Raw genomic sequence first — 23,484 nt, forward strand, 5'->3', positions numbered from 1 at the left:
TACAGCCATGCCTCACTAGGAAATAGAGTGTGAAAAACGATATGAATAGTCAATACATTGAGTTATCACCCACGCCCTGCTGCATGAAAATGCACATAAAGAAACAGCGACATCTTACAAGGGAGTAAGCAGGACAATCTACAGCAAGAGGAGATGTAACAGTCTTATTGTTTTTTACAGTAGCATAACCACGGCCCTTGTAGCTTTCCTCTTGCAGCAAACACATTGCATTAAGCTATTATTAAAGAAATGGCTATCTAATACTATCTTTACATTGGCCTGTGTACATCGTAAGCTGGTATTTTCTGGAACTTTCTCAAATCTCTCTGAAAGTGAAGGATCATGACAAGAACTTGGGCGTGATTGTCTGCAACATTGTCGATGTCCTGGACAAACATAAACCGAATCATTGCTGCCATCATGCGAGATATTATGGTGCACTGCAAGAGCATGCGCAGGTTCTGAGCTGACTCAATTAGTTTGTCAGTGGTGTGACGAAATAGTTTTGATTTTTGCAGCGATTATTTTGTATTAGTGCCATGGAGAGCAGTTGCCGAGTATGCCCTTCGAGCGCAGTCTGTGTGTATTGTGAAGGGACTCACGAGAAATGCGACTGTGGCGGCGAGGGGCAGCCACTGCACAGCGGTGAGGTCTGTGCGCACCACGTCCTTCAGGTAGAAACAGGTGCCGAGCACGGCCATGGTGGCGCTGCAGCCGGCGAGTGAGAGCAGCATCAGCGGCCGGCGGCCGGCGCGGTCTACCAGCAGCGACGTGGCAACGCTGGTCATCGTCTGCACTGCTGCCACGATTATAGCACACAGGTCTGCATCAAGCGTCACGCCCGACTGCCGGAAGATGTCTGTGGCGTAGGCCAAGAGCACAGACAGCCCCGCGAACACCTGCGTCACGATCAGCACCACGCACACCACCAGCGCACGCCGGCTGCCACGCCGAAGCACCAGCTGGCGCAGCAGCTCCAGTTGCGACCGCCTGGACTCTGACCCAACAATGCACTGTCAGCTCCCACTCAGCTGCACTACTGTCACAAAATTTCACTATTCGACAAAGTTAAAGGATCACTTTCTCGAAAGCCTGCAATTGTCTTCCATTGTGATAAATAAGTTTGAAATTTGTCTCAAAAGTGCCTACAATCTCCCTCTGTGATGTTGCACAAGCGAGGCAGCCCACGAGCTCCACGATGGTTCAAACAGCAATGTGTCAATACACACCAGAAAAAGGTCACATCTCAGAAGTTCATGTTAGCTGTAAGGTAGGTTAATTATATCACTTTGGCACCAAATTTCACCAAAATTCTCCCCAAAGCCACCGTGTATGTATCAAACACCATCGAAAGGTCGTTACAGTTCATCTTATCCACATTTCACCCCTTTGACGCCTCTGCAATGGAGTTCACAACCATGACACCCAGCTTTGAAATCACACGATGTTCTTATAGGTGGCCGCGAAAAACATTTTAGGCACGGAAAGGCCTCAGGGAGTGGCATAAAGGGCGTCAATGAGACCACCAAAGCCCCTGGCGCTGACTCCCTCACATTTCACAGTCTAAAACGACAGTTCGCAGTGTGATAAGCAATGGGAAGACATTCTTGATTACCTTTGATACTGCAGACTCCCTTGGATGTTGCAATCGTTCTGTAAGGACATTTTGGAGCTACATCTCCATTGAATGTGTTCGCACTCCTTTCGAGTGCAGTGCGATGGAAATTTTTGCTCTCTTGCACAGGTTGTAACTACTAGACGAAAGCATTCGACGAAACTTAAACATGATATGAAGCACCAAAGTGTACTTAAGCTTTCTTGTCTCTCCTGTTTCACGCTCACCTGTGGTGGGATCATGGTGAAGTCCAACATTAACATGTGCGTGAATAAAATAACAGAGTCCATCCCTTAGTATGGCAACACCTTCAGTGTGCCAACCATGCACCTTTGTTGAGTATGTTGCAAATGTACCTGTCACAGAATTCGACACCAATTCTGCCTTGTGACTGCTCTAGCGCCTGAAGGCAAATTCCGCCTAAGGGGTGCCGAAGGGGTTGCCTAACTATCAGGTGCTAGAGTAGTCACAAGGGTGAATCGGTATCGAAATTTCTGTCAGGTATATTTGTAATTGGGGGGGGGGGGAGTTATAGAGAGACCCTTTGCAGTTTTATTCATGCACTTATTAATGTTGCACTATTCCCCCGTGGTCATGCCACAGGAGGGCAGAAAACAGAAGGACTGAAAAGCGTAAGTAATCTTTGCTGCTTCAGGTCACGTTCAGATTTCTTCAAATGATTTTGAGCGGTCTCTAACGGTTCCCCTCTGTAAACAAGACCAAAAATTTCGATTACACTGCACTCTAAATGGTTGCAATCATGTTCAATGGGGAGGCAGCTCCACAGTATCCTTACAGAAGGGTGAAAACATCTGAGGATGTCAGCGGTTGGTTGGTCATCGCACTGCGAACTGTCGCTTTCGATGCGAAATCTGTGGGAATCAATGCCCCAAGACTTCTACCTCACCATCTACAATCATCCTATCTGATTAACAAAAACATTGAAATACCTTGAACTAACCCTCGAATGTAAACTAACATACAAGCTACACCTACTAACCACTCAACATAAATCCGACAATAAGCTGAGATTAATAAAACTACTAAATGACTGAACATGGAGACTGCATACTTCCACTATCCTTCACACATACAAAGCATTAGTCCAACCAATCCTCTCTTACGCCAACATCACAAGGATTTCTGCTACACATAAACTTTATCAGTCTCTCTGAATCTTGAAATGCTGTGTACTGCTTTGGCCTTCCTTACCCATCTAATATCTACCAGCGTAATTCTGTATGAACATTCTAATGTCCGCTCTCTCCTCTCCCAGAATGAACTATACCTCTTAAGCATTTCATATATATCCTACGATGGACTGAAACTACTGAAACGCCTTAATGGCTTATTCCTCTTTGTCCTCTCCCACGATGAACACCTCTGGGTTTCCTGTATTTACCACTACCACCACACTCCACACAGAATACCTTGATCAGACTAACCCCCCTTATATCAATGTCACAAGGGTTTTCGAATTACATAAACCGTACCAGTCCCTCCAGATCTTCAAACGCCGTGCACTCCTCTTACCTTCCTTGCTCGATTATCACCCCCACCCCCTACGGTGATCCCATGTGAGATTCTTAATTTCCCCTCTGTCCTCTCCTAAACTGAATTACACCTAGTACAGATTCAACTTAAATCCTACAGTGATTGATACTATTGAAATAACGAAGTACACTACTGGCCATTAAAATTGCTACACCAAGATGAAATGCAGATGATAAACCGGTATTCATTGGAGAAATATATTATATTAGAACTGAGACGTGATTACATTTTCACGCAATTGGGTACATGGATCCTGAGACATCAGTACCCAGAACAACCACCTTTGGCTGTAATAACGGCCTTGATACACCTGGGCATTGAGCCAAACAGAGCTTGGATGGCGTGTACAGGTACAGCTGCCCATGCAGCTTCAACACCATACCACAGTTCATCAAGAGTAGTGACTGGCGTATTGTGACGAGCCAGTTGCTTGGCCACCATTGACCACACGTTTTCTGTTGGTGAGATATCTGGAGAATGTGCTGGCCAGTGCAGCAGAAAGGCCCACACAGGACCTGCAACATGCGCTCGTGCATTATCCTGCCGAAATGCCGGGTTTCGCAGGGATCAAATGAAGGGTAGAGCCACGGGTCGTAACACATCTGAAATGTAACGTCCACTGTTCAAAGTGCCGTCAATGCGAACAAGAGGTGACCGAGACGTGTAACCAATGGTACCCCATACCATCACGCCGGGTGATACGGCAGTATGGCGATGACGAATACACGCTTCCAATGTGCGTTCACCGCGATGTCGCCAAACAAGGACGCGACCATCATGGTGCTGTAAACAGAACCAGGATTCATCCTAAAAAATGACATTTTGCCATTCGTGCACCCAGGTTCGCCGTTGAGTACACCATCGCAGGCGCTCCTGTCTGTGATGCAGCGTCAAGGGTAACCGCAGCCATGGTCTCCGAGCTGATAGCCCATGCTGCTGCAAACATCGTCGAACTGTTCGTGCAGATGGTTGTTGTCTTGCAAACGTCCCCATGTGTTGACTCAGGGATCGAGAGGTGGCTGCATGATGCGTTACAGCCATGCGGATAAGATGCCTGCTATCTCGACTGCTAGTGATACCAGGCCATTGGGATCCAGCACGGCGTTCCGTATTACCCTCCTGATCTCGACCAACGCGAGCAGCAATGTCGCGATACGATAAACCGCAATCGCGATAGGCTACAATCCGACCTTTATCAAAGTCGGAAACGTGATGGTACGTATTTGTCCTCCTTGCACAAGGCACCACAACAACGTTTCACCCGGCAACCTTGTGTGAATGCTCTGAAAAGCTAATAATTTGCATATCACAGCATCTTCTTCTTGTCGGTTAAATTTCGCATATGTAGCACGTCATCTTCATAGTGTAGCAATTTTAACGGCCAGTAGTATAGTTGCACATGAGGGCTGCATTCCTCCAACATACTCCTTAATCCAACCCGTCCTTTCTTAAGCCAATGTTACAAGAATTTCTGCTGCGTATAAATTTCATCATTCCTTTCAAACCCTCAGATTCCATGCACTCCACCTCACCAAGGAGGTGATTCCAAGTGGGCTTATTCCCCTCTCTCCTCTCCCACAATGAATGCCTTCAGGTTTACCATATTTACTCCAAACTTTATACCAGAAACGGTGTCATTTCATTCCTGTTGTTAACCCTCTAACTCTATTATACCAACGAATCTCCCCAACTTTACATCTTCACCCTCTCCACGTCTTGTACCCACAAAAATTTAATTGTTTACCCCTACCATACCCTAAAATTTGCCCAGAGATCTACCCATCCTTCTGGCTCTGACAGAACTCTCCTATTCTTCTCCATTTCTCCATTTCTTCGTCTTCTCCACCATTTTCCGAACTCCCTTTACAACACTTGGACCAGGCTTCCCCTCCCCAATTCTTCCAACCCACATCCTTTCTAAAGCACACGCTCTCTGACAATTCCCCTCACCCTCAACTCACTTCCCGCAATCCAGTCCAGTAAAATGAGGTGCTTTATCTTTTTGTAGATAATTTTTAATAATTTTAAAGATCATATATATAATTTTGAATGGAAAGGGTCTCAGTTGCAGAACTATTTTTATTAATAACAATTGTAAGGCATCATCAGATTATGTAATGATGCCTTATAAGGCTAAAAAGCGTAAGTATTATTAATAAAAACAATTCTGGAACAGAGACCGTTTTCGTTCAAAAATATTCATAACCAATTGCTGCATCAATCAGAATGGAGTGGAACCAATATCACGTATATACTTTACATTTAAAATTTTTTCAGAAGCTCTCCATAGTTTATTAACATTTTCGCTGCCACCTCAGCCTCAGCCTGATGAGCGAAGGAATGAAATAACGAAAAGGAAATGAATTATGTCTGATTACACCACTTTCCTAGTCCTCAACATCACATTACAGAAGTCCTAACAATTCCTCCAACTCCCTCTTAATCAAGTTACATCCTGATGAAACCAGTGGTTCCTCAAGATTTGTCCTTCCAAAATCCGGGTAATAATTAGAGCACACGCCACTCGCAGCTTCTGTTTTGGAGAAAGGCTATTGAGAAAATTTAGAGACCCGGCATTTGAAGCCAACTGCCGAACGATTTTACTGCCGCCAGCATACATTTCGCATAAGGACACGACGATACGAGAAATTAGGACTCATACAGAGACGTACAGACAGTCGTTTTTCCCTCGCCCTGTTTGCGAGTGGAACAAGAAAGGAAATGACAAATAGTGGTACAGGGTACCCTCCGCCACGCACCGTACGGTGGCTTGCGGAGTATCTATGTAGATATAGACGTAGATGTAGATGACTTCTACATAAACATTTATGACTGCCTATTTTATTAATTAACACACTAAAAACTTCAAACTAACACTACACCATAAACTAACATGAAAATCCCATCTCTTATTCATTCAACAGAAAGACCATAACAATCTATAATTGCTGACTGGTCATGTTGACTGTATCCCTTCCCTTTCACGATCTCCGTACCTATTAAACCTAAATGCAATGGACGTTCAAAAAGGTTTGCATAGTCGTCTCTATTTTTTTTTTATTTTTTGCAGTAGGAGAATGAAATTTTTTGTGAACATACTTTGAACATTTAGCTATAAGTTGGTATATAAAATTACTTTCTTTTACGTACATGTGGACCATAATGGACCATGTCAGGGTGCTACAACGGTCGGTGATGGAGTTCCTCTTCAAGACCGGCGATGACTGTCACATCGATTCACAGGAAAAAATGGTTCAAATGGCTCTGAGCACTATGACTTAACATCTGAGATCATCAGTCCCCTATAACTTAGAACTACTTAAACCTAACTAACCTAAGAACATCACATACATCCATGCCCGAGGCAGGATTCGAACCTGCGACCGTAGCAGTCGCACGGTTCCGGACTGAAGCGCCTATAACCGCTGGGACTGGACCTGGTAACAATACTAACTGCCGTCAACCTCCCTCTATCCTTATGTCAAGAGTTGTAATCCACTGGTCCACTTGGCTTTATACTGATACACTAAGCACTACAAAATGTCTAATGTTTCCTCTCCTATCTCTACCCACAGGAAGTCTATCAATTTCAATTGAGTATGTGGAGTTCCTTCTACTTTCTTACAGCAGTATCCAGCGGTGATTGCAGAGGTTAAAAGAGAGTGATTTCTCTCTACTGGACAATCCAAGATGCAGTAGACCATCGACGACAGTGAGTAATGTGAATAAGGAGACCATTGATCAAATCATCGAAAATGACAGATGTGTGACGACACGACATCTTGCTGAAATGACTCTTTTGTCATTGGGTAGTGTGGTATCACTGGTACAGTCACTAGTGTACATAAAAATCTGTGCACGTTGGGTGCCTAGATTATTGACAAGAGGAATGAAAACAGTGAGGAAGAAGGTGTGCGAGGGTCTCATGAAGACCAATCCATGGCGTGGCGTCATCCGGGTTCCCCTCGGAAGAAGAAACCAAGACTATCACGAACAGCAGGCCGAAAGGTGATGGCAGTGTGGTGTCATTTTCACTGACTTTTTGGAACCTGGCTCCACAGTTAACCATAACCGTTACTGTTTCTCATTAGACAAGCTGCGACGTGCCACCAAGACCAACAGACCACAACATCAGGGTCAGCTCATCAGACTACACCATGACAGTGCCAAACTCCATACAGCCCTTATGACGCAGAAGAAAATCAGGAAAGTGGATTGGAAAATTGTTCCTTATCCTCCCTACAGTCCGGACTTGGCTCCATCTCGTTTTTGCCTCTTTGGTCATCTGAAGGCCCACCTGTGCGGTGAAACATTTGTTAGTGAGAAAGACATTATTTCCTGTGTCAAACGATGGTGTAAAAGTCAGTCCCCAGAATTTTACCAAAGTGCATTTACGTCATGGAAAGAACGTTGGGCCAGATGCGTCACAGCTGATGGAGGCTACATTGAGTAGGCTCAATGTATAGCTAAATGTTCCAAGTATGTTCACAAAAAAATTCACTCTTCTCCTACAAAAAATAAAAAAATTAGAGACGACTGTGCAAAACTTTTTGAATGCCCTTTGTATCACCAATCTTACTCCTTCCCAAAATTGTCTGGATATCTGCTCCGCCAAAGTTTCATCACTCCTTCCAAATCCTTGAACCAAAATTATCCTGTGTTGCAGATAGCATCTATTTATCTTCCCCCTCATGAATCCCTTAGCATCTCATCAAATTCCTATCACCTCACTCACATCGAATAGCTCTGTGTACTACCTACGATCTCGACTCCAACAAGTGCATTGTTTCCCCTCTAACTTCCAATCCTGGTTTCTTTTCGCTCCTGTTCTGGCACATATTACCAGTCCTACATCTACACACACTTTGTATATCGTCTTTCAAAATTCAACTGCCTCCCTCTCTTAGACAATGGAAACCATACCAATACTTCTTCATGGTAACACCTCTCTTCCCTCCACACCCTACGAGGCTCAGGGTACACACTTCTCTCTCCATCCTTCCCTTCTACTTTCTTCTTCGATCATAGCCGATCAAACACCTTAGTCCCCTGTTCCATTTCTGTCGCCGGCCACGGTGGCCGAGCGGTTCTAGGCGCTTCAGTCCGGAACCGCGCAACTGCTACGGTCGCAGGTTCGAATCCTGCCTCGGGCATGGATGTGTGTGATGTCCTTAGGTTAGTTAGGTTTAAGTAGTTCTAAGTTCTAGGGGACTAATGACCTCAGATGTTAAGTCCCATAGTGCTCAGAGCCATTTGAACCATTTCTGTCTCCTGCCGTCAACCTCCCTCTATCCTTATGTCAAGAGTTGTAATCCACTGGTCCACTTGGCTTTATACTGATACACTAAGCACTACAAAATGTCTAATGTTTCCTCTCCTATCTCTACCCACAGGAAGTCTATCAATTTCAATTGAGTATGTGGAGTTCCTTTTTAAGATCTTTACCTTTCTGCACCATGGCCACTATATGTCTTAATACCATCTAGAACAATATATCTCATTAGTGTTAAAATCCTATGTAAATGCCTTACTTGTTTTAGTTACACTGCCTGCCAAAAGTAGAGTTGCACTCAGAAGGGGAAGAGAAAATGATATAAAACTTCATAGGTTCAAAGTCTATATGAAATTATTTCAGTGATTATAAAACCGAGTCAGATATACAAAAAAACTTGGCAGAATGATTCAGCTTTTCAGTATGACATTTCATCCCCTTTGGCCTGGATGCATGCCCGCAACTGATATAACAAGCGCTTGAGATCCTGGAAATTGGCACTGGCACAGAGTTGGTGCTCCATCTGGTCATACACCTACCTATCAGGAACTCGTTTGGTGATCTCGCTGACCATGGGAGTGCCTCAACATCACGCAGACAGTTCATATATACAAGTATTGTCATTTTGAAAAATGGAACCACGATACTGCCACGTAGATGTAACTGTTGCCTTTGTGCCTTCAGAGTTCCCTCAATCGCTAGCACCCGTGTCCTGAAGTCATACCCGATGTTGTAGGCAGTCTGTTACTTGTTCTCAGATGACAGGTGCAGATGTGAAAGGGTTACATGTGCTTGGTGCACAGCACAGCCATCCTACCTTGTGGTGGTCAGACATGGGCGACCAGAGCCTTGACGTGGAGTATGGCTGCCCTCACATTCTCATGCAGTCCAATTTCAGGCCACTGTCACATCCGAATTCTCCATAAACCCGGGTAGTGTACGATTCGAACAGCCTGTGAAATGGAGAGCCACAACGAGGTCCCTTTCAAACGCTATCAGGTGATGATAATTCTGTCCCTCACGAGGACGTGGCACCTCCATGATCTTCACGGTGATAACTCAACACATGCCGCTGTTCATGCCCTACTGGACCTGGTAACAATACTAAACACGAACGACTGTAATCCAGTCTCGGTACCATTCTACCTGTAACAGAGAACTGCACTCTGATCATTTACATTCCTACTGATGGTCCACTTGTGTACAAAGTTACATTGACATCAGAACATGTCATCTGGATATTTAACTTTATTCTCAGGCAGTGTACGTTGCACCAACTGTGTGTATTATAATACCAATTTAGATGAAGATCATGATCCTTGTACCACTGACAGCCCATCATCCCACCTATGTAGATAAGGGGGATAGTCAAAAATAAAGATATCTATCTACAAGGAAGTTCGTGTTATATGTCACATGAGCAGTGGAAACGACCTACCTGAGCTGCAAAACGAATTGTCATTGCTTTATAATTTCAATGGGATCGTATTTATGAAAGTGACAAGACTAAAAAAAACTCTACAGTTAAAGCTTTCGAGAGATGTAACAACTGACCATCTCTTGTGACTGGAAAAAGGAATGGATTATTCTATCTCTTTAAAAAGGATCATAGGACACATTTACAAAGCCTCGAATCTATCATCTAACTGTTGTCAGTTTGGTTTATAGCTATGAAACGTATTTTTTTGTTCATGTATAAACATTTTTTGGTTGCAAATAATTCGAAAGCAGCGAATCGAAATAGTTTACTATAAACACCGAAATTTAAATTGATACTCTTCACTCTGGATAACAGATCATTAATTACTTCCTCACTACTTGGAAAGCAAAGACTGTTGATTTTCCTGACGCAAACAGAAATTCCACCATCACAGTTATCCAATGCACTCCCGGTGACATACTCCACATACATGTTATATAGATGAGGTGACATTATACAACCTTGTCTGATTCCATTAGTTACATCGAGAAACTCCCGAGTATTCCTCATCCACCTTTTCTGTCGCAGAATGAATCTTATATGATCTTATCCCTGATTTCTCTTATTGCGATGTTGATTTCTACACATGTAGGTGGGAATGGACAAAATATTTGCACGTTTGGAGAAGAAAGTTGGTGATTGAAATTTCGTGAAAAGATATCACTGCTACAGAAAACGCCTTTGTTTCAATAATTGACACCCAAACTCACGTGTCATACACGTAACAGTCTCTCCCCTATTTTGCGCTAGTAGAAAAGAAGTTACCCTTCTTTGAACTCTTTCGATATCCTCCGTCAGTACTATAACGTAAGGATATCGCAACCTTAAATCAACACTCCAGAACAGAATAGACAAGTGTATTGTGGGCAGTCTCTTTAGCAAAGTAATTAATTTTTTAATGGATAACAATCATCAATTCACCCCTGATACAAAATACATCAATTTTATGGAAATAAAAGCAGTTACAATAAATTTCAATGAAATTCACACAGCTGGAATACTAAATCCCTTTATTGATTATTGATTAAAAATTCCAACTAAAATTTATTACTTACAATTAGCAAACACAGTTAACATAAATAAGTTTACCGCAGCTGGATACAAAGACAATAGTCCTTCATAATTATTAAGATCCTCAGGGTAAGCAGATATGACAAAACTGTTCCACACGGTATGTAGGAAACGTACGACGCGCGAAACACCCTTGGACTTCAAGAAGATTGTAATAATGTCAATACTAAACACAGGTGCTGAAAGGGGTGTTCTTAATAGTCATGGTTCCTAAATACCAATACGAATAGTTATCTACAAAAGAATGTAACAAGTGATAGAGGCTGATACAGGGGAAAATCCATTTGGATTTGAGAGAAATGTAGGAACATGTAAAGCAATATTTCCTATATGACTTATCTGAGAAGATAGATTCAAGAGGGGCTAACTCATATTTACAGTGTTTGTATAAGAGCAAAAATTCCTTTTGACAGTGTTGGTAATGCAGTCTTGCAAATTCTTAAGTTATACAGTATAAAATAAAGAAACCAGACTGCAGTTAGGACATGATGAGAATGAGACACGTTTGAAGCTAATCCTCCATACAGTATAAAATAAAGAAACCAGACTGCAGTTAGGACATGATGAGAATGAGACACGTTTGAAGCTAATCCTCCATGTTATTCATTAATTTAGGAATTAAATTTGAGTAAGAAGAATTCAGTTTCTCGAAGGCATAATAATTCTGCAAGAGATGGCAAAGTATAGGTTAACAGAGTAAAGTAGCAAAACTTCTGTTGACGGTGTTGACTGGAATACAGTCTTTCCAATTCTGAAGATATGAAGTATAAAATACAGAAATCAGACTGCGGTTAGGACATGATGAGCGTGAAAGAGAGACATTAGTGGCAAAGAAATGGGACAGGTTTTCAGTTTATCAACCATGTTATTCAGTTTCTATATTGAGCAAGCCGTAAAGAATACCAGGTGAAATTTATGTGGGGGGGGGGGGGGGGAGAAGAAGTAAAACAAGATTAGACTTTGCCAATGACATTAAGGAATGAGACATATTTTCAGTTTATCAACCATGTTATTCAGTTCCTATATTGAGCAAGCTGTAAAGAATACTAATGTGATATTTGGGCGGAAGAAGAAGTAAAACAAGATTAGACTTTGCCATTGACATTATAATTGTGCAAGAGATGGCTAATAATTTTATTATCCCTTGAATTGAATGGAAAATGCCTTGAACATAGATTAAGAGGTAGACATTAACAAAACTGAAACGAGGATGATGGAGTGTAATCGAAATAAATCATGCAAGGAATGGGACATATTTCAGTTTATCAACCATGTTATTCAGTTCCTATATTGAGCAAGCCGTAAAGAATACTAAGGTGATATTCGGGAGGAAGAGGAAGTAAAACAAGATTAGACTTTGCCAATGACATTATAATTGTGCAAAAGATGGCAAATAATTTGATTATCCCTTGAATTGAATAGAAAGTGCCTTGAACATAGGTTAAGAGATAGACATCAACAAAACTGAGACGAGGATGATGGAGTGTAATCGAATTAAATCATGCGCTATTGAAGGAACTGCGCTAGGAACAGAGGCACGGAAAGTAATGGACGAGTTATGCTATTTTAGAAGCAAAATAACTAATAATTGAAAAAGTAAAGAGGATGTAAAATACAGACTTGCGACAGCAACAAAAGCGTTCCTGAAAAAGAGACATTTGTTAATATCTAATACAAATGTGCATGTTAGAAAGTGTTTTCTGAAAATATATGTCTGGTGAGTAGCTTTGTATGGAAGTAGAATGCGAACGAAGGTTTTGAAATGTGATGTTCCAGAAAACTGCTGAAGGTTAGATGAATATCTTGGGTATTAATAACCGCTTCAGCTGTATTTGGTTCTATATTATTGTACCAGTACCGGTTTCGTGGCGCTAAAGTCACATCTTCAGGTAACGTATAATTAAAACATTAGAGCGGAAAAGCTCGGAATATTTTTTCCCAACGTTCGTTGTCTGTCAAAACAAGACACCATAAAAGACGGTATGTCATGGATTAAAAACTGCCAGATCCCAATATAGTGGACGGGTCCAAAAAAAATCGTACCATAGTGATCGCTTCTCCGAATTCGATCAAGCCCGCGCATCATCAGGCCATGCGCGAGGCGCCTGCAGGCAAGCTTTTTATTTTCTTGTCGTCAGTATGACAGAGCACGCGGACGCGTCCCCTGTATGCGGTTCCATATAGATTGGAGAAGTGAGCACTATGGTACTATTTGGTTTGGACCCACCCACTATATGGAATCTGGCAGTTTTTAATCCATGACATACCGTCTTTTACCAATGTTTTGTTTTGACGGACAATGATTGTTGGGAAAAAAGATTCTGAGCTTCTCCGCTCTAATGTTTTAATCATATGTCACCTGAAGATGTGACTTTAGCGCCACGAAACCTGTAGTGGTACAGTAATAAAGGACCAAATACAGCTGAAGCTGTTGTTAATACCCGAGATGAATACTCATAGCTGTGATTGCACCACCTAAAAGGTAGTCTGCAGTTATATGAATAGATCAGATAGCTAATGACGTGGTAGTGAATCGAATACGGGAGAAAAGAAATGTATCTCTCATCTTGAATAAAAGTACGGATCAGTTGATGGAACACATCCAGGGACATCAAGCAATCCTCAGATCTTGATTCGAGATAAGTGTATGTGTTTGGGGGCGGGGAGGAGGGCGCGGAGAGTAAAATTTGTATAGGGAGATCAAGTATGGATTACAATAAATATGTTTAAGTGACTGTGACTGTTGCAATAATTAAGCAGGGAAAAGTAGGCTTGCACAGGATGGGCCAGCCTGAAGAACTGTTACAAACCAGTCTTTGAATCAGAGACTCAAAAACAACACAGTTTGATGGGGTATAAAACTTAACTTTATGAATAATCCCCATCGTATATTCAGGCAATGGCATCACATAATTATGTACTAAGAAGCGAGATATCCGTTATAAGTACAGCTGTCTGACGCAAGATGTGAAGTAATCTGCAGCCACTCACCTCGCTGCTCCTTGACGTACTTCTGCACAATGTCGAGCTCCTCCTGGATGGCTTCCTCAGACACGGCACCTCGTAACCGCCTCAACACACTCTCAGCTTCCTCGTTCCTGGAACGCAGCGCCAGGAAGTATGGTGACTCGGGCATCCAGAGAAAGCCCAGCATGAAGATGACAGGTACTGCAGCCGACACGATGGCCACGGCCGAGTAGGACATGTAGGGGCCCATGCAGTAGGAGGCGAGCCCACCCGCGCTCAATGCGAACTGGAAGACGGTGCCCAGCATACCTCGTATCTTGGTTTCGGCAATCTCCGCTACGTACATCGCTACCAGGGACAAACAGGAACCTGTACCCAGACCAGCCACCAGGCGCGATGCTATCAGCACGCCTGCTGAGTCGGCAAACAGCACCTGTCGGCCAACAGCACATTTCTGTCACTTCTGGCTACCTTTAGCCAAATTGGAAAAACGATTGCTGCCAGGCTGCATGTGGGCCAAGTGACAGCTGTCTGGTGATGTCTTTCTGTTAAAAATTTACAATTTCATTTCCAGAACTTTTTATACAAGATGTCCCAGGAGGACTTGGCAGTATTCAGGGGTACGACAGGAAAGATCTCTTGAAACAAAACACTGTGCATGGACATATGCCCTAATCCGAATGGTTTCTGAGATAGATGACACGTAGTGTACATTTGCTTTTGGGCTAGCAGCGTGCACGTATGTATTTTACGCACCAAACCTCTTTTACGTTTTATTCTAGCCAAACCTACCTTATCGCCTTCAAACTCTTTGCTCAGGATGTCTTTCTGCCAGTAAACTAGCCCATTCAACAAGCAGTTGTCCATGAAGTGTTGGGAATGATGTAGTGTGAGGGACTGAGAGAGTATCGAATAAAAGCATCAGTTAACTGTATTGGTACACGCGCTGGCTAAAAAGACCCACATCTAATCCAAAGAAGAATATGTAGATTTGATGTATATTTATGGGTTCAGTTATGGCACTGCTCCTACTACTTTAGGAAAACATCATTGGTGCTTTCCGATACATCAAAGTTCTGGTTGTACGAGGGGCGTTTGAAAAGTCTGTGCAAAAATATAAAACTACTTACGTGCTTTTTTTTTCGATATAGTCTCCTTCTAGACTTATACACTTCGTCCAACGCTGTTCTAATTTGTTGATACCTTCCGAATAATAGGAATTGTCCAAGTCTGCAAAATAGCTATTAGTTGCTGCAATCACTTCCTCGTTTGAATAAAATCTTTCTCCCACCAGCCATTTCTTCAAATTGAGGAACAAATAGCAGTCTGAGAGAGCCAAGTCTGGAGAATAGGGTGGATGTGAAACGAGTTGGAATCCTACTTCCATTAATTTTGCGACCACAACTGCTGAGGTGTGTACTGGTGCAGAGTCGTGATGGAAAAGGACTTTTTTGCATTCCAATCGCCGGCATTTTTCTTGCAGTCGGTTTTCAATCAAACGGCCCAATAACGATGAATAATATTCACTTGTAACTGTTTTATCCTTTTCCGGATAGTCGATGAAGGTTATCCCTTGCGAATCCGAAAAAACAATCGCCATAAACATTTCAGCCGAAGGAAGGGTCTTAGCCTTTTTTGGTGCAGATTCTCCCTTGCTAAGCCATTGTTTACATTAATCTTTGGTCTCAGGACTAGAGTAATGTATCCATGTTTCATCCACAGTGACGAAACGACGCTTAAAGTCCTGCGGCTTCTTCCTGAACAGTTGCAAACCATCCTTGTAACACTTCACACGATTCTGTTTTTCGTCAAGCTTGAGCAATCCGGAACCCATCTAGCGGATAGCTTTCTCATGTCCAAATGTTTATGCAAAATATTATGTACCCGTTCATTTGAGATGTCCACAGCACTAGCAATCTCACGCACCTTACCTCTTCTGTCATCGATCACCATATCATGGATTTTATCAATGATTTCTGGAGTCGTAACCTCCACAGGGCTTCCAGACCGTTCAGCATTACTTGTGCCCATATGGCCACTCCGAAAATTATGAAACCACTTATAAACTGTTCTAATCGAAGGTGCAGAGTCACCGTAATGTTTATCAAGCTTCTCTTTAGTCTCCTGAGGCGTTTTGCCTTCCATAAAGTAATGTTTAATCACCACACGAAATACTTTTTCGTCCATTTTTGACAATGACTCGACTTCCTTGATTCACACGAGGGCCAAACACAAAGAAATAGACCAATATGGTTGAAACGTGGTGTGCATTCTTTCCAAAGATGTTACTAACTAAACATGACCTCGATACGCACCGGTGGTGCCATCTCTCGGACTTTGCACGGACTTTTCATACGCCCCTCATAGAGTGTTTTCAGCACATTGCGTGAAACAGGTATTCTGCCACGTTTCTATTATCCTTCTGAACGTTTTGTTGAACAACCTGCACAGGAACTGCAACATGTTGTTGAAATGGTGCAGCGTACTGACAAGCATGATAAATAATTCTTACAGGTGAATGTGTTAAAATCTCATTTTACAATTTGTACTTTGTGTAATGCATGTTGTGGTGTTTACTAATTGCTGTACATGTGTGCATGAGTAAACCTGACAACATACTGAATAGTACAGAAAATAAATAACAGTGTTTAGTAGGTGTGTTCTGTCTCAGAAGCCATTCGGAATTGGGCAGCTGTCCATATGAATTTTTTTTGCCCCAAATGATCGTTCCTGTCATATCTCTGAATATGGACCACCGTCTGTTCAGCAACTTGTGTCCCACATGCTTTCTATTTCATAAATGAATATAGTTTTCAGGTGCATTTTTTTCTATTCTTTGGATTAGTAGCTGAATTTAATGGTTATTCAGTGCCTCCGTAACAGTCGCCAAAGTTTCAGGTAACGGAGACTAGACCGTAATCTAACTAATGAAACTACAACAGATACCACACTTGTCTCTTCCTGCAACATATTGACCTTAGTGCTACTCACTTGTTGGCACCCCCGTCCTTGATGATCCCTAATATTGTGCTGTGGATTTCTCTTGCCATTTTTCTTCCACCTGGAACTTCGTATATTGTTCAACAGTTCAGATCGCATATTCCACACTGAATTCGGGTTATAATAGTAGAGATACAAAAAGGCTGTAGTAATACTCGGAGAACGTCGTCATTTTATTTCAACTGTGTAAAAGACCTTCTTCCCTCTCTCAGTGACCATTTCGAAAGAAATTCGATATTTTTTACGACCTTTCTTCTGTGCCACAATAAAGATTTTAAACCATGAAACAAACGAAATTTTCAAATTGTTTGGGTTAAAGAAGTATTTGATAGCTTGACTTACTTGAACAGGAAGATAAATATAGAGGATTGAATTCAATAATTTATTTTCCCATTCACAACCTGCAAGGAAATAAAGAATTATGTTGTACTTCAATATTGGATTTATGTTAGTACCGTTTATTTTTACGGTATTGGAAAAGACAGATCTTTGTCATCTTGCCACACTAATTGGATTCCTTTTTAAAACAAGTTGTCCATTGTTCTGCTATGTGAGACAGCTTTTGAAAGTGCATGTTTCTTTAACAGCATTTCGTTTTTCACACAAGCCCATCAAATTAATGGCAAATGATTTTTGGGTCTCAGAATAAAGGAACTGAGGTAAACGTTACGCAGCATTGAATGACGCACCATATAGGCTTAGCATACTAAACTGCCTTCTGAATGGAGTTCATGAAGCAGGCACCGAAAATCAGGCAGCAATTTAATTGTATGAGCTAGGGCTAAATGAAAGTCAGGTGGTCTTGCGTGGTATCACTGTGCACTTTTATAGAATTACTATGTGAATTCTTGTGGCACATTGACACTGCAATATGAGGACAGGTCTCTGGGCAAAAGTGCTGTCTCTGGTAATCTTTGTACTTTAAAATGACTCATCGACCACATCTCATGAACTGACTTATATCTTCAGTGTGCAGTTTGATATTGAAGGGAGTCTACTTAACTCTTCTCTTTCCATCACCTCTCAAGTTTTTCCATCTTGTGCAAATTGCCACTTGATAAATTCGCTCTTCTGAACTTGTGGCAAATAGGTAATTGGTGCACCAAATTCTTTGCTGCAATAGTGTTACAGGGTGATGAGGTTACCTCTGTGTTCGCTTCAGCTGTAAACTCTAACAGGAACTAGCTTCGCCCACTATGCACAGCCGTTGAGTGCTATAGACTGGCAAATGTCGCGCAGAAGTCTGATTCACTATGTTCCTTTCGTTCCTTCCAATCATTCATATTGCCAGTTTTCATGAAAATTATAAATCGAAAACCTTGGCATTACAGTGGAATGATCAGAGCAACATTATGAAAGGGAGAAAAATATTAATGTCAATAATACTTTCAGGATTTAAACATTCAGTTATTAAACCATAAAATTAATATCAAAGCAACACAGGACCGTCACGCCATTTCAGTACAGCTTATACATATTTTTTCTTATTGTTGGCACTTAAATGCTTCTGTTTGATTGTACGTATTGTGGACTCCAGGTTACACTACCTCAGGTGCTAATTTTCTTTGTCAAATTAAAGTGTACGTACTCTTCTTGCTATTTTAATATTTCGATGCAGATGACTTCCCTCATGAAATTTTCATGTGATACGACTTTAAAATCTGAGTCAGTTTTCAAAAAGCATCAGATGGAGCGTCAGAGATAAAAGGAAGATATCTCGTTCTGAGTTCTAGCACATCAACAATATTGATCAGGCAACAAAATACATATGAGGCTTTCTTCGATCTACGGAAAACGAATTATACATGCATTATTACATTTGAAAGTCTTTAGCTTACAGTACTGCTACATATATTACTCAAAATTTAACTTCCAAAAAAATATCGGCAGAAGTTTCTTCGCTTCATAACATGGAATGATGCAAAATGAACTGAAAAAAGAATGATTCAGAATTAACTGAACAGTAATTAATTGTTATTAAGTAGATCCCTCTACAACACAATTTTATGTGCAGTTAAACTCCACAAAGAATATTCTTGTTAAAACATGTACTCCTGCCATTGTGCACATCAGGCGAAGAAAGGCATTAAATTAAGTACAGACCATAAGCCAGGAAGCAAACACCGGAAGCCCAGATGTGATCAGCAGCATCTTGCGACCGACGATGTCAACGATTATTGGCACACCTATGATGGGTATCACGGACGAGATAGTCGTGCAGAAGACGATCCAGGAGGCCTCGTCTGCTGTCAGTGGCAGCCATGAACCCGGCTCCTGGAGGCGTGGCAGGATGGGTGACAACCAGCCGGAGACCATGCCGCTCATCACACATGTCAATGACGCTGTTGAAACACCACACTTTCACACCTCTAAGGAAGATTAGGAGTTCAATGTCCCATTCAAAATGGTATTATTAGAGATGGAGCACAAGCTCGATTAGGGGAAAGGTGGGGATGGAAAACAGGCACACCCTTTCAGGGAGCCATTCGAAGGCATTAATTTTCAGCATGCCAACATAGTTTCCCTATTTTCTTAAATATTAAACAATTCTAATATATTAATGAAGTTACAGGTGATTTGTAAACACCTCAGAGGCAATATCAGTCACATTAACTAAATTAAATTAGTATGAAATCAATCTTCATTAACAGTATTTCACCATCAGAAAAATTTAACCAGAAATATGGTGCATGTGCAACAGAGCTGTGATGGCCAGACCAGTATTAGTCATTGTCAGTACTGCTGCAGCAGTGGTACAAAATGGTACCTCTCATTCTTTCTACTGCTGACTCCAAGGTTCAAACCGTAATAAAATTTTTTAATTAACGAAATACACCGCAGATCGAGGGGCCATTGGTGCATTTTTCCAGTATCCACACATGTTGACACTGCAGTTGACAGACAATTCAAGATGTGTTGGTGGTAAATTAAAAAATGCAGCATGACAGTGACTGGAAATTTAAAAAAAATGCAAGATACAGGTGGTGAGAAAATTGGAAATGCAATATGGTGGGGGTGGGAAATTTAAAAAAAAAGTAAAATGATAAGAAATTTAAAAATTCAGAGTGGTGAAACTAACCTGTTTGCGCTTCCTACATGTTCCAAATTCTGTATTCCTGTATTCTTGTATCAAAACGAGTAATTGATGCACAAAATATGTAGAATCTATTAGTAGTAGTAGTAGTAGTAGTAGTATGTAGTGCATGTTGTACTTCCGTGTTCTGAAAAAGTGCTTATAGCGACTATGACGATGTTGATAATGATGACGTCTTCGATGGTGCAGCAGCAACGACAAAGCTTTTGTAGTTATTCTTCTTGCTTTTATAACACGCCACAATACTGAGCCAGTAGGCAAAAATGTGATTGCTAAGCATTAATCGGCAAGTTCTTTCTTGTTGACGTAACCATCGTATTTCGGGTTTTCCACATTCACAAATAACATGATCTTTAAGAAATACAAGCTCCCTAATACCCACATAATCAAGGAAACTCAACCTCTCTAATAGCGAACAGATTAGCGCACTCAAGGGACTGTGTATCTGAGCAACAATTCAGCAATAAAAATTATTTTCGTTTTTTAAATCATGCATAATAATCTGGGTGCATCTCACAACACTCGTCAGAGCTTGCAGATGTCTGCTGCGATAAGATGCTGCTCAGCTGAAGGCTGTCTCAAGATGCTCTTATAATATTTCTGGCTTTACAGCCATCATATTCGGTTACAAGAAGCTCTCTTTAGAGCAGTGGAGAAGGCAGCAGTAGGAAGATCTACATCTACATCTACATCCATACTCCGCAAGCCACCTGACGGTGTGTGGCGGAGGGTACCTTCAGCACCTCTATCGGTTCTCCCTTCTATTCCAGTCTCGTATTGTTCGTGGAAAGAAGGATTGTCGGTATGCCTCTGTGTGGGCTCTAATCTCTCTGATTTTATCCTCATGGTCTCTTCGCGAGATATACGTAGGAGGGAGCAATATACTGCTTGACTCTTCGGTGAAGGTATGTTCTCGAAACTTTGACAAAAGCCCGTACCGAGCTACTGAGCGTCTCTCCTGCAGAGTCTTCCACTGGAGTTTATCTATCATCTCCGTAACGCTTTCGCGATTACTAAATGATCCTGTAACGAAGCGCGCTGCTCTCCGTTGGATCTTCTCTATGTTTTATATCAACCCTATCTGGTACGGATCCCACACTGCTGAGCAGTATTCAAGCAGTGGGCGAACAAGCGTACTGTAATCTACTTCCGTTGTTTTCGGATTGCATTTCCTTAGGATTCTTCCAATGAACCTCAGTCTGGCATCTGCTTTACCGACAATCAACATTATATGATCATTCCATTTTAAATCACTCCTAATGCGTACTCCCAGATAATTTACGGTACTAACTGCTTCCAGTTGCTGACCCGCTATTTTGTAGCTAAATGATAAAGGATCTATCTTTCTGTGTATTCGCAGCACATTACACTTGTCTACATTGAGATTCAGTTGCCATTCCCTGCACCATGCGTCAATTCGCTGCAGATCCTCCTGCATTTCAGTACAATTTTCCATTGTTACAACCTCTCGATACACCACAGCATCATCTGCAAAAAGCCTCAGTGAACTTCCGATGTCATCCACCAGGTCATTTATGTATATTGTGAATAGCAACGGTCCTATGACACTCCCCTGCGGCACACCTGAAATTACTCCTACTTCGGAAGACTTCTCTCCATTGAGAATAACATGCTGCGTCCTGTTATCTAGGAACTCCTCAATCCAATCACACAATTGGTCTGATAGTCCATATGCTCTTACTTTGTTCAATAAACGACTGTGGGGAACTGTATCGAACGCCTTGCGGAAGTCAAGAAACACGGCATCTACCTGTGAACCCGTGTCTATGGCCCTCTGAGTCTCATGGACGAATAGCGCGAGCTGGGTTTCACATGACCGTCTTTTTCGAAACCCATGCTGATTCCTACAGAGTAGATTTCTAGTCTCCAGAAAAGTCATTATACTCGAACACAATACGTGTTCCAAAATTCTACAACTGATCGACGTTAGAGATATAGGTCTATAGTTCTGCACATCTGTTCTACGTCCCTTCTTGAAAACGGGGATGACCTGTGCCCTTTTCCAATCCTTTGGAACGCTACGCTCTTCTAGAGACCTACGGTACACCGCTGCAAGAAGAGGGGCAAGTTCCTTCGCGTACTCTGTGTAAAATTGAACTGGTATCCCATCAGGTCCAGAGGCCTTTCCTCTTTTGAGCGATTTTAATTGTTTCTCTATCCCTCTGTCGTCTATTTCGATATCTACCATTTTGTCATCTGTGCGAGAATCTAGAGAAGGAACTACAGTGCAATCTTCCTCTGTGAAACAACTTTGGAAAAAGACATTAATACGATATGAGATACCAATGAGAGATGGTATGTTCGGTATGGGTGTTGTGAGAAAGACCGCTTAAACTGTCGTCCTTCTCCGTGATTGGCTGCTGCGTTCGGAAGCTGCGCGCCAAAGTGATAATCTTCTGTTATTAATATTTACAGCGCATTTACTTGCATTTCAAATGAAAGCATCACTCAGCAGCGTGCTATCACTCCATTATTCCACAAGTATTATTCACCAGCAGAATAACAAACAACTGCTAAACAAAAAGGCAGACGAAGCACTTCGGTGATCTTCGAATTGGGGCTAACTTGGATGAGGAGTGAAATGGTTCGGCATTCAGATTATAGCTGTTTTGGCAGCCTCGAAGAACAGACATGTTGTCTGCCGCGGTTGCTGTCAGTTAAGCCATTATTAGCATTTTCTGGTTATTTGGACATGTAATTGAGAACACTGTGATACTAATTACCGAAGAAGGCAGTTCATTATTTTGTTGAAGACAGGAAATTTTTTTGTGACTCTAAAGTGGAATGAAATTGTGCCGTTTTTCCCGTACTGCTAATAAAAAGCGAGTGGCATCCAGTATGTTGTTGTTGTTGTGGTCTTCAGTCCAGACACTGGTTGATGCAGCTCTCCATGCTACTCTATCCTGTGCAAGCTTCTTCATCTCCCAGTACCTACTGCAACCTACAGCCTTCTGAATCTGCTTAGTGTATTCATTTCTTGGTCTCCCTCTACGATTTTTACCCTCTACGCTGCCCTCCAATACTAAATTGGTGATTCCTTGATGCTCAGAACATGCCCTAACAACCGATCCCTTCTTCTAGTCAAGTTGTGCTACAAATTCCTCTTCTCGCTAATTCTGTTCTGTACTCCTCATTAGTTACGTGATCTACCCATCTAATCTTCAGCATTCTTCTGTAGCACCACATATCTAAACCTTCTATTCTCTTCTTATCTAAGCTATTTATCGGCTATCTTCCACTTCCATACATGGCTACACTCCATACAAATACTTTTAGAAAAGACTTCCTGACACTTAAATCTATACTCGATGTTAACAAACTTCTCTTCTTCAGAAACGCTTTCCTTGCCATTGCCAGTCTACATTTTATATCCTCTCTACTTCGACCATCATCAGTCTTTTTGCTTCCCA

At 41.8% G+C, this 23,484-nt stretch overlaps 1 protein-coding gene across 1 annotated transcript in view; it reads right to left on the bottom strand.

The window, feature by feature from the left end:
* LOC126188688 (facilitated trehalose transporter Tret1-like) overlaps positions 1-19,275 on the bottom strand; it is a 33,854-nt gene extending 14,579 nt beyond the window's left edge. Inside the window, exons 1-3 of the mRNA XM_049930294.1 lie at positions 19,063-19,275; positions 13,984-14,392; positions 603-997 (exon numbers count right to left, since the gene is read on the bottom strand). Of these exons, the coding sequence (XP_049786251.1) occupies positions 603-997; positions 13,984-14,392; positions 19,063-19,275 (1,017 nt within the window). The remainder of the gene's footprint in view (positions 1-602; positions 998-13,983; positions 14,393-19,062) is intronic.
* Between the last annotated feature and the right edge of the window lie 4,209 nt (positions 19,276-23,484).

Source organism: Schistocerca cancellata, chromosome 5 (genome assembly GCF_023864275.1).
Source record: "Schistocerca cancellata isolate TAMUIC-IGC-003103 chromosome 5, iqSchCanc2.1, whole genome shotgun sequence".
Lineage (NCBI taxonomy): Eukaryota > Metazoa > Arthropoda > Insecta > Orthoptera > Acrididae > Schistocerca > Schistocerca cancellata.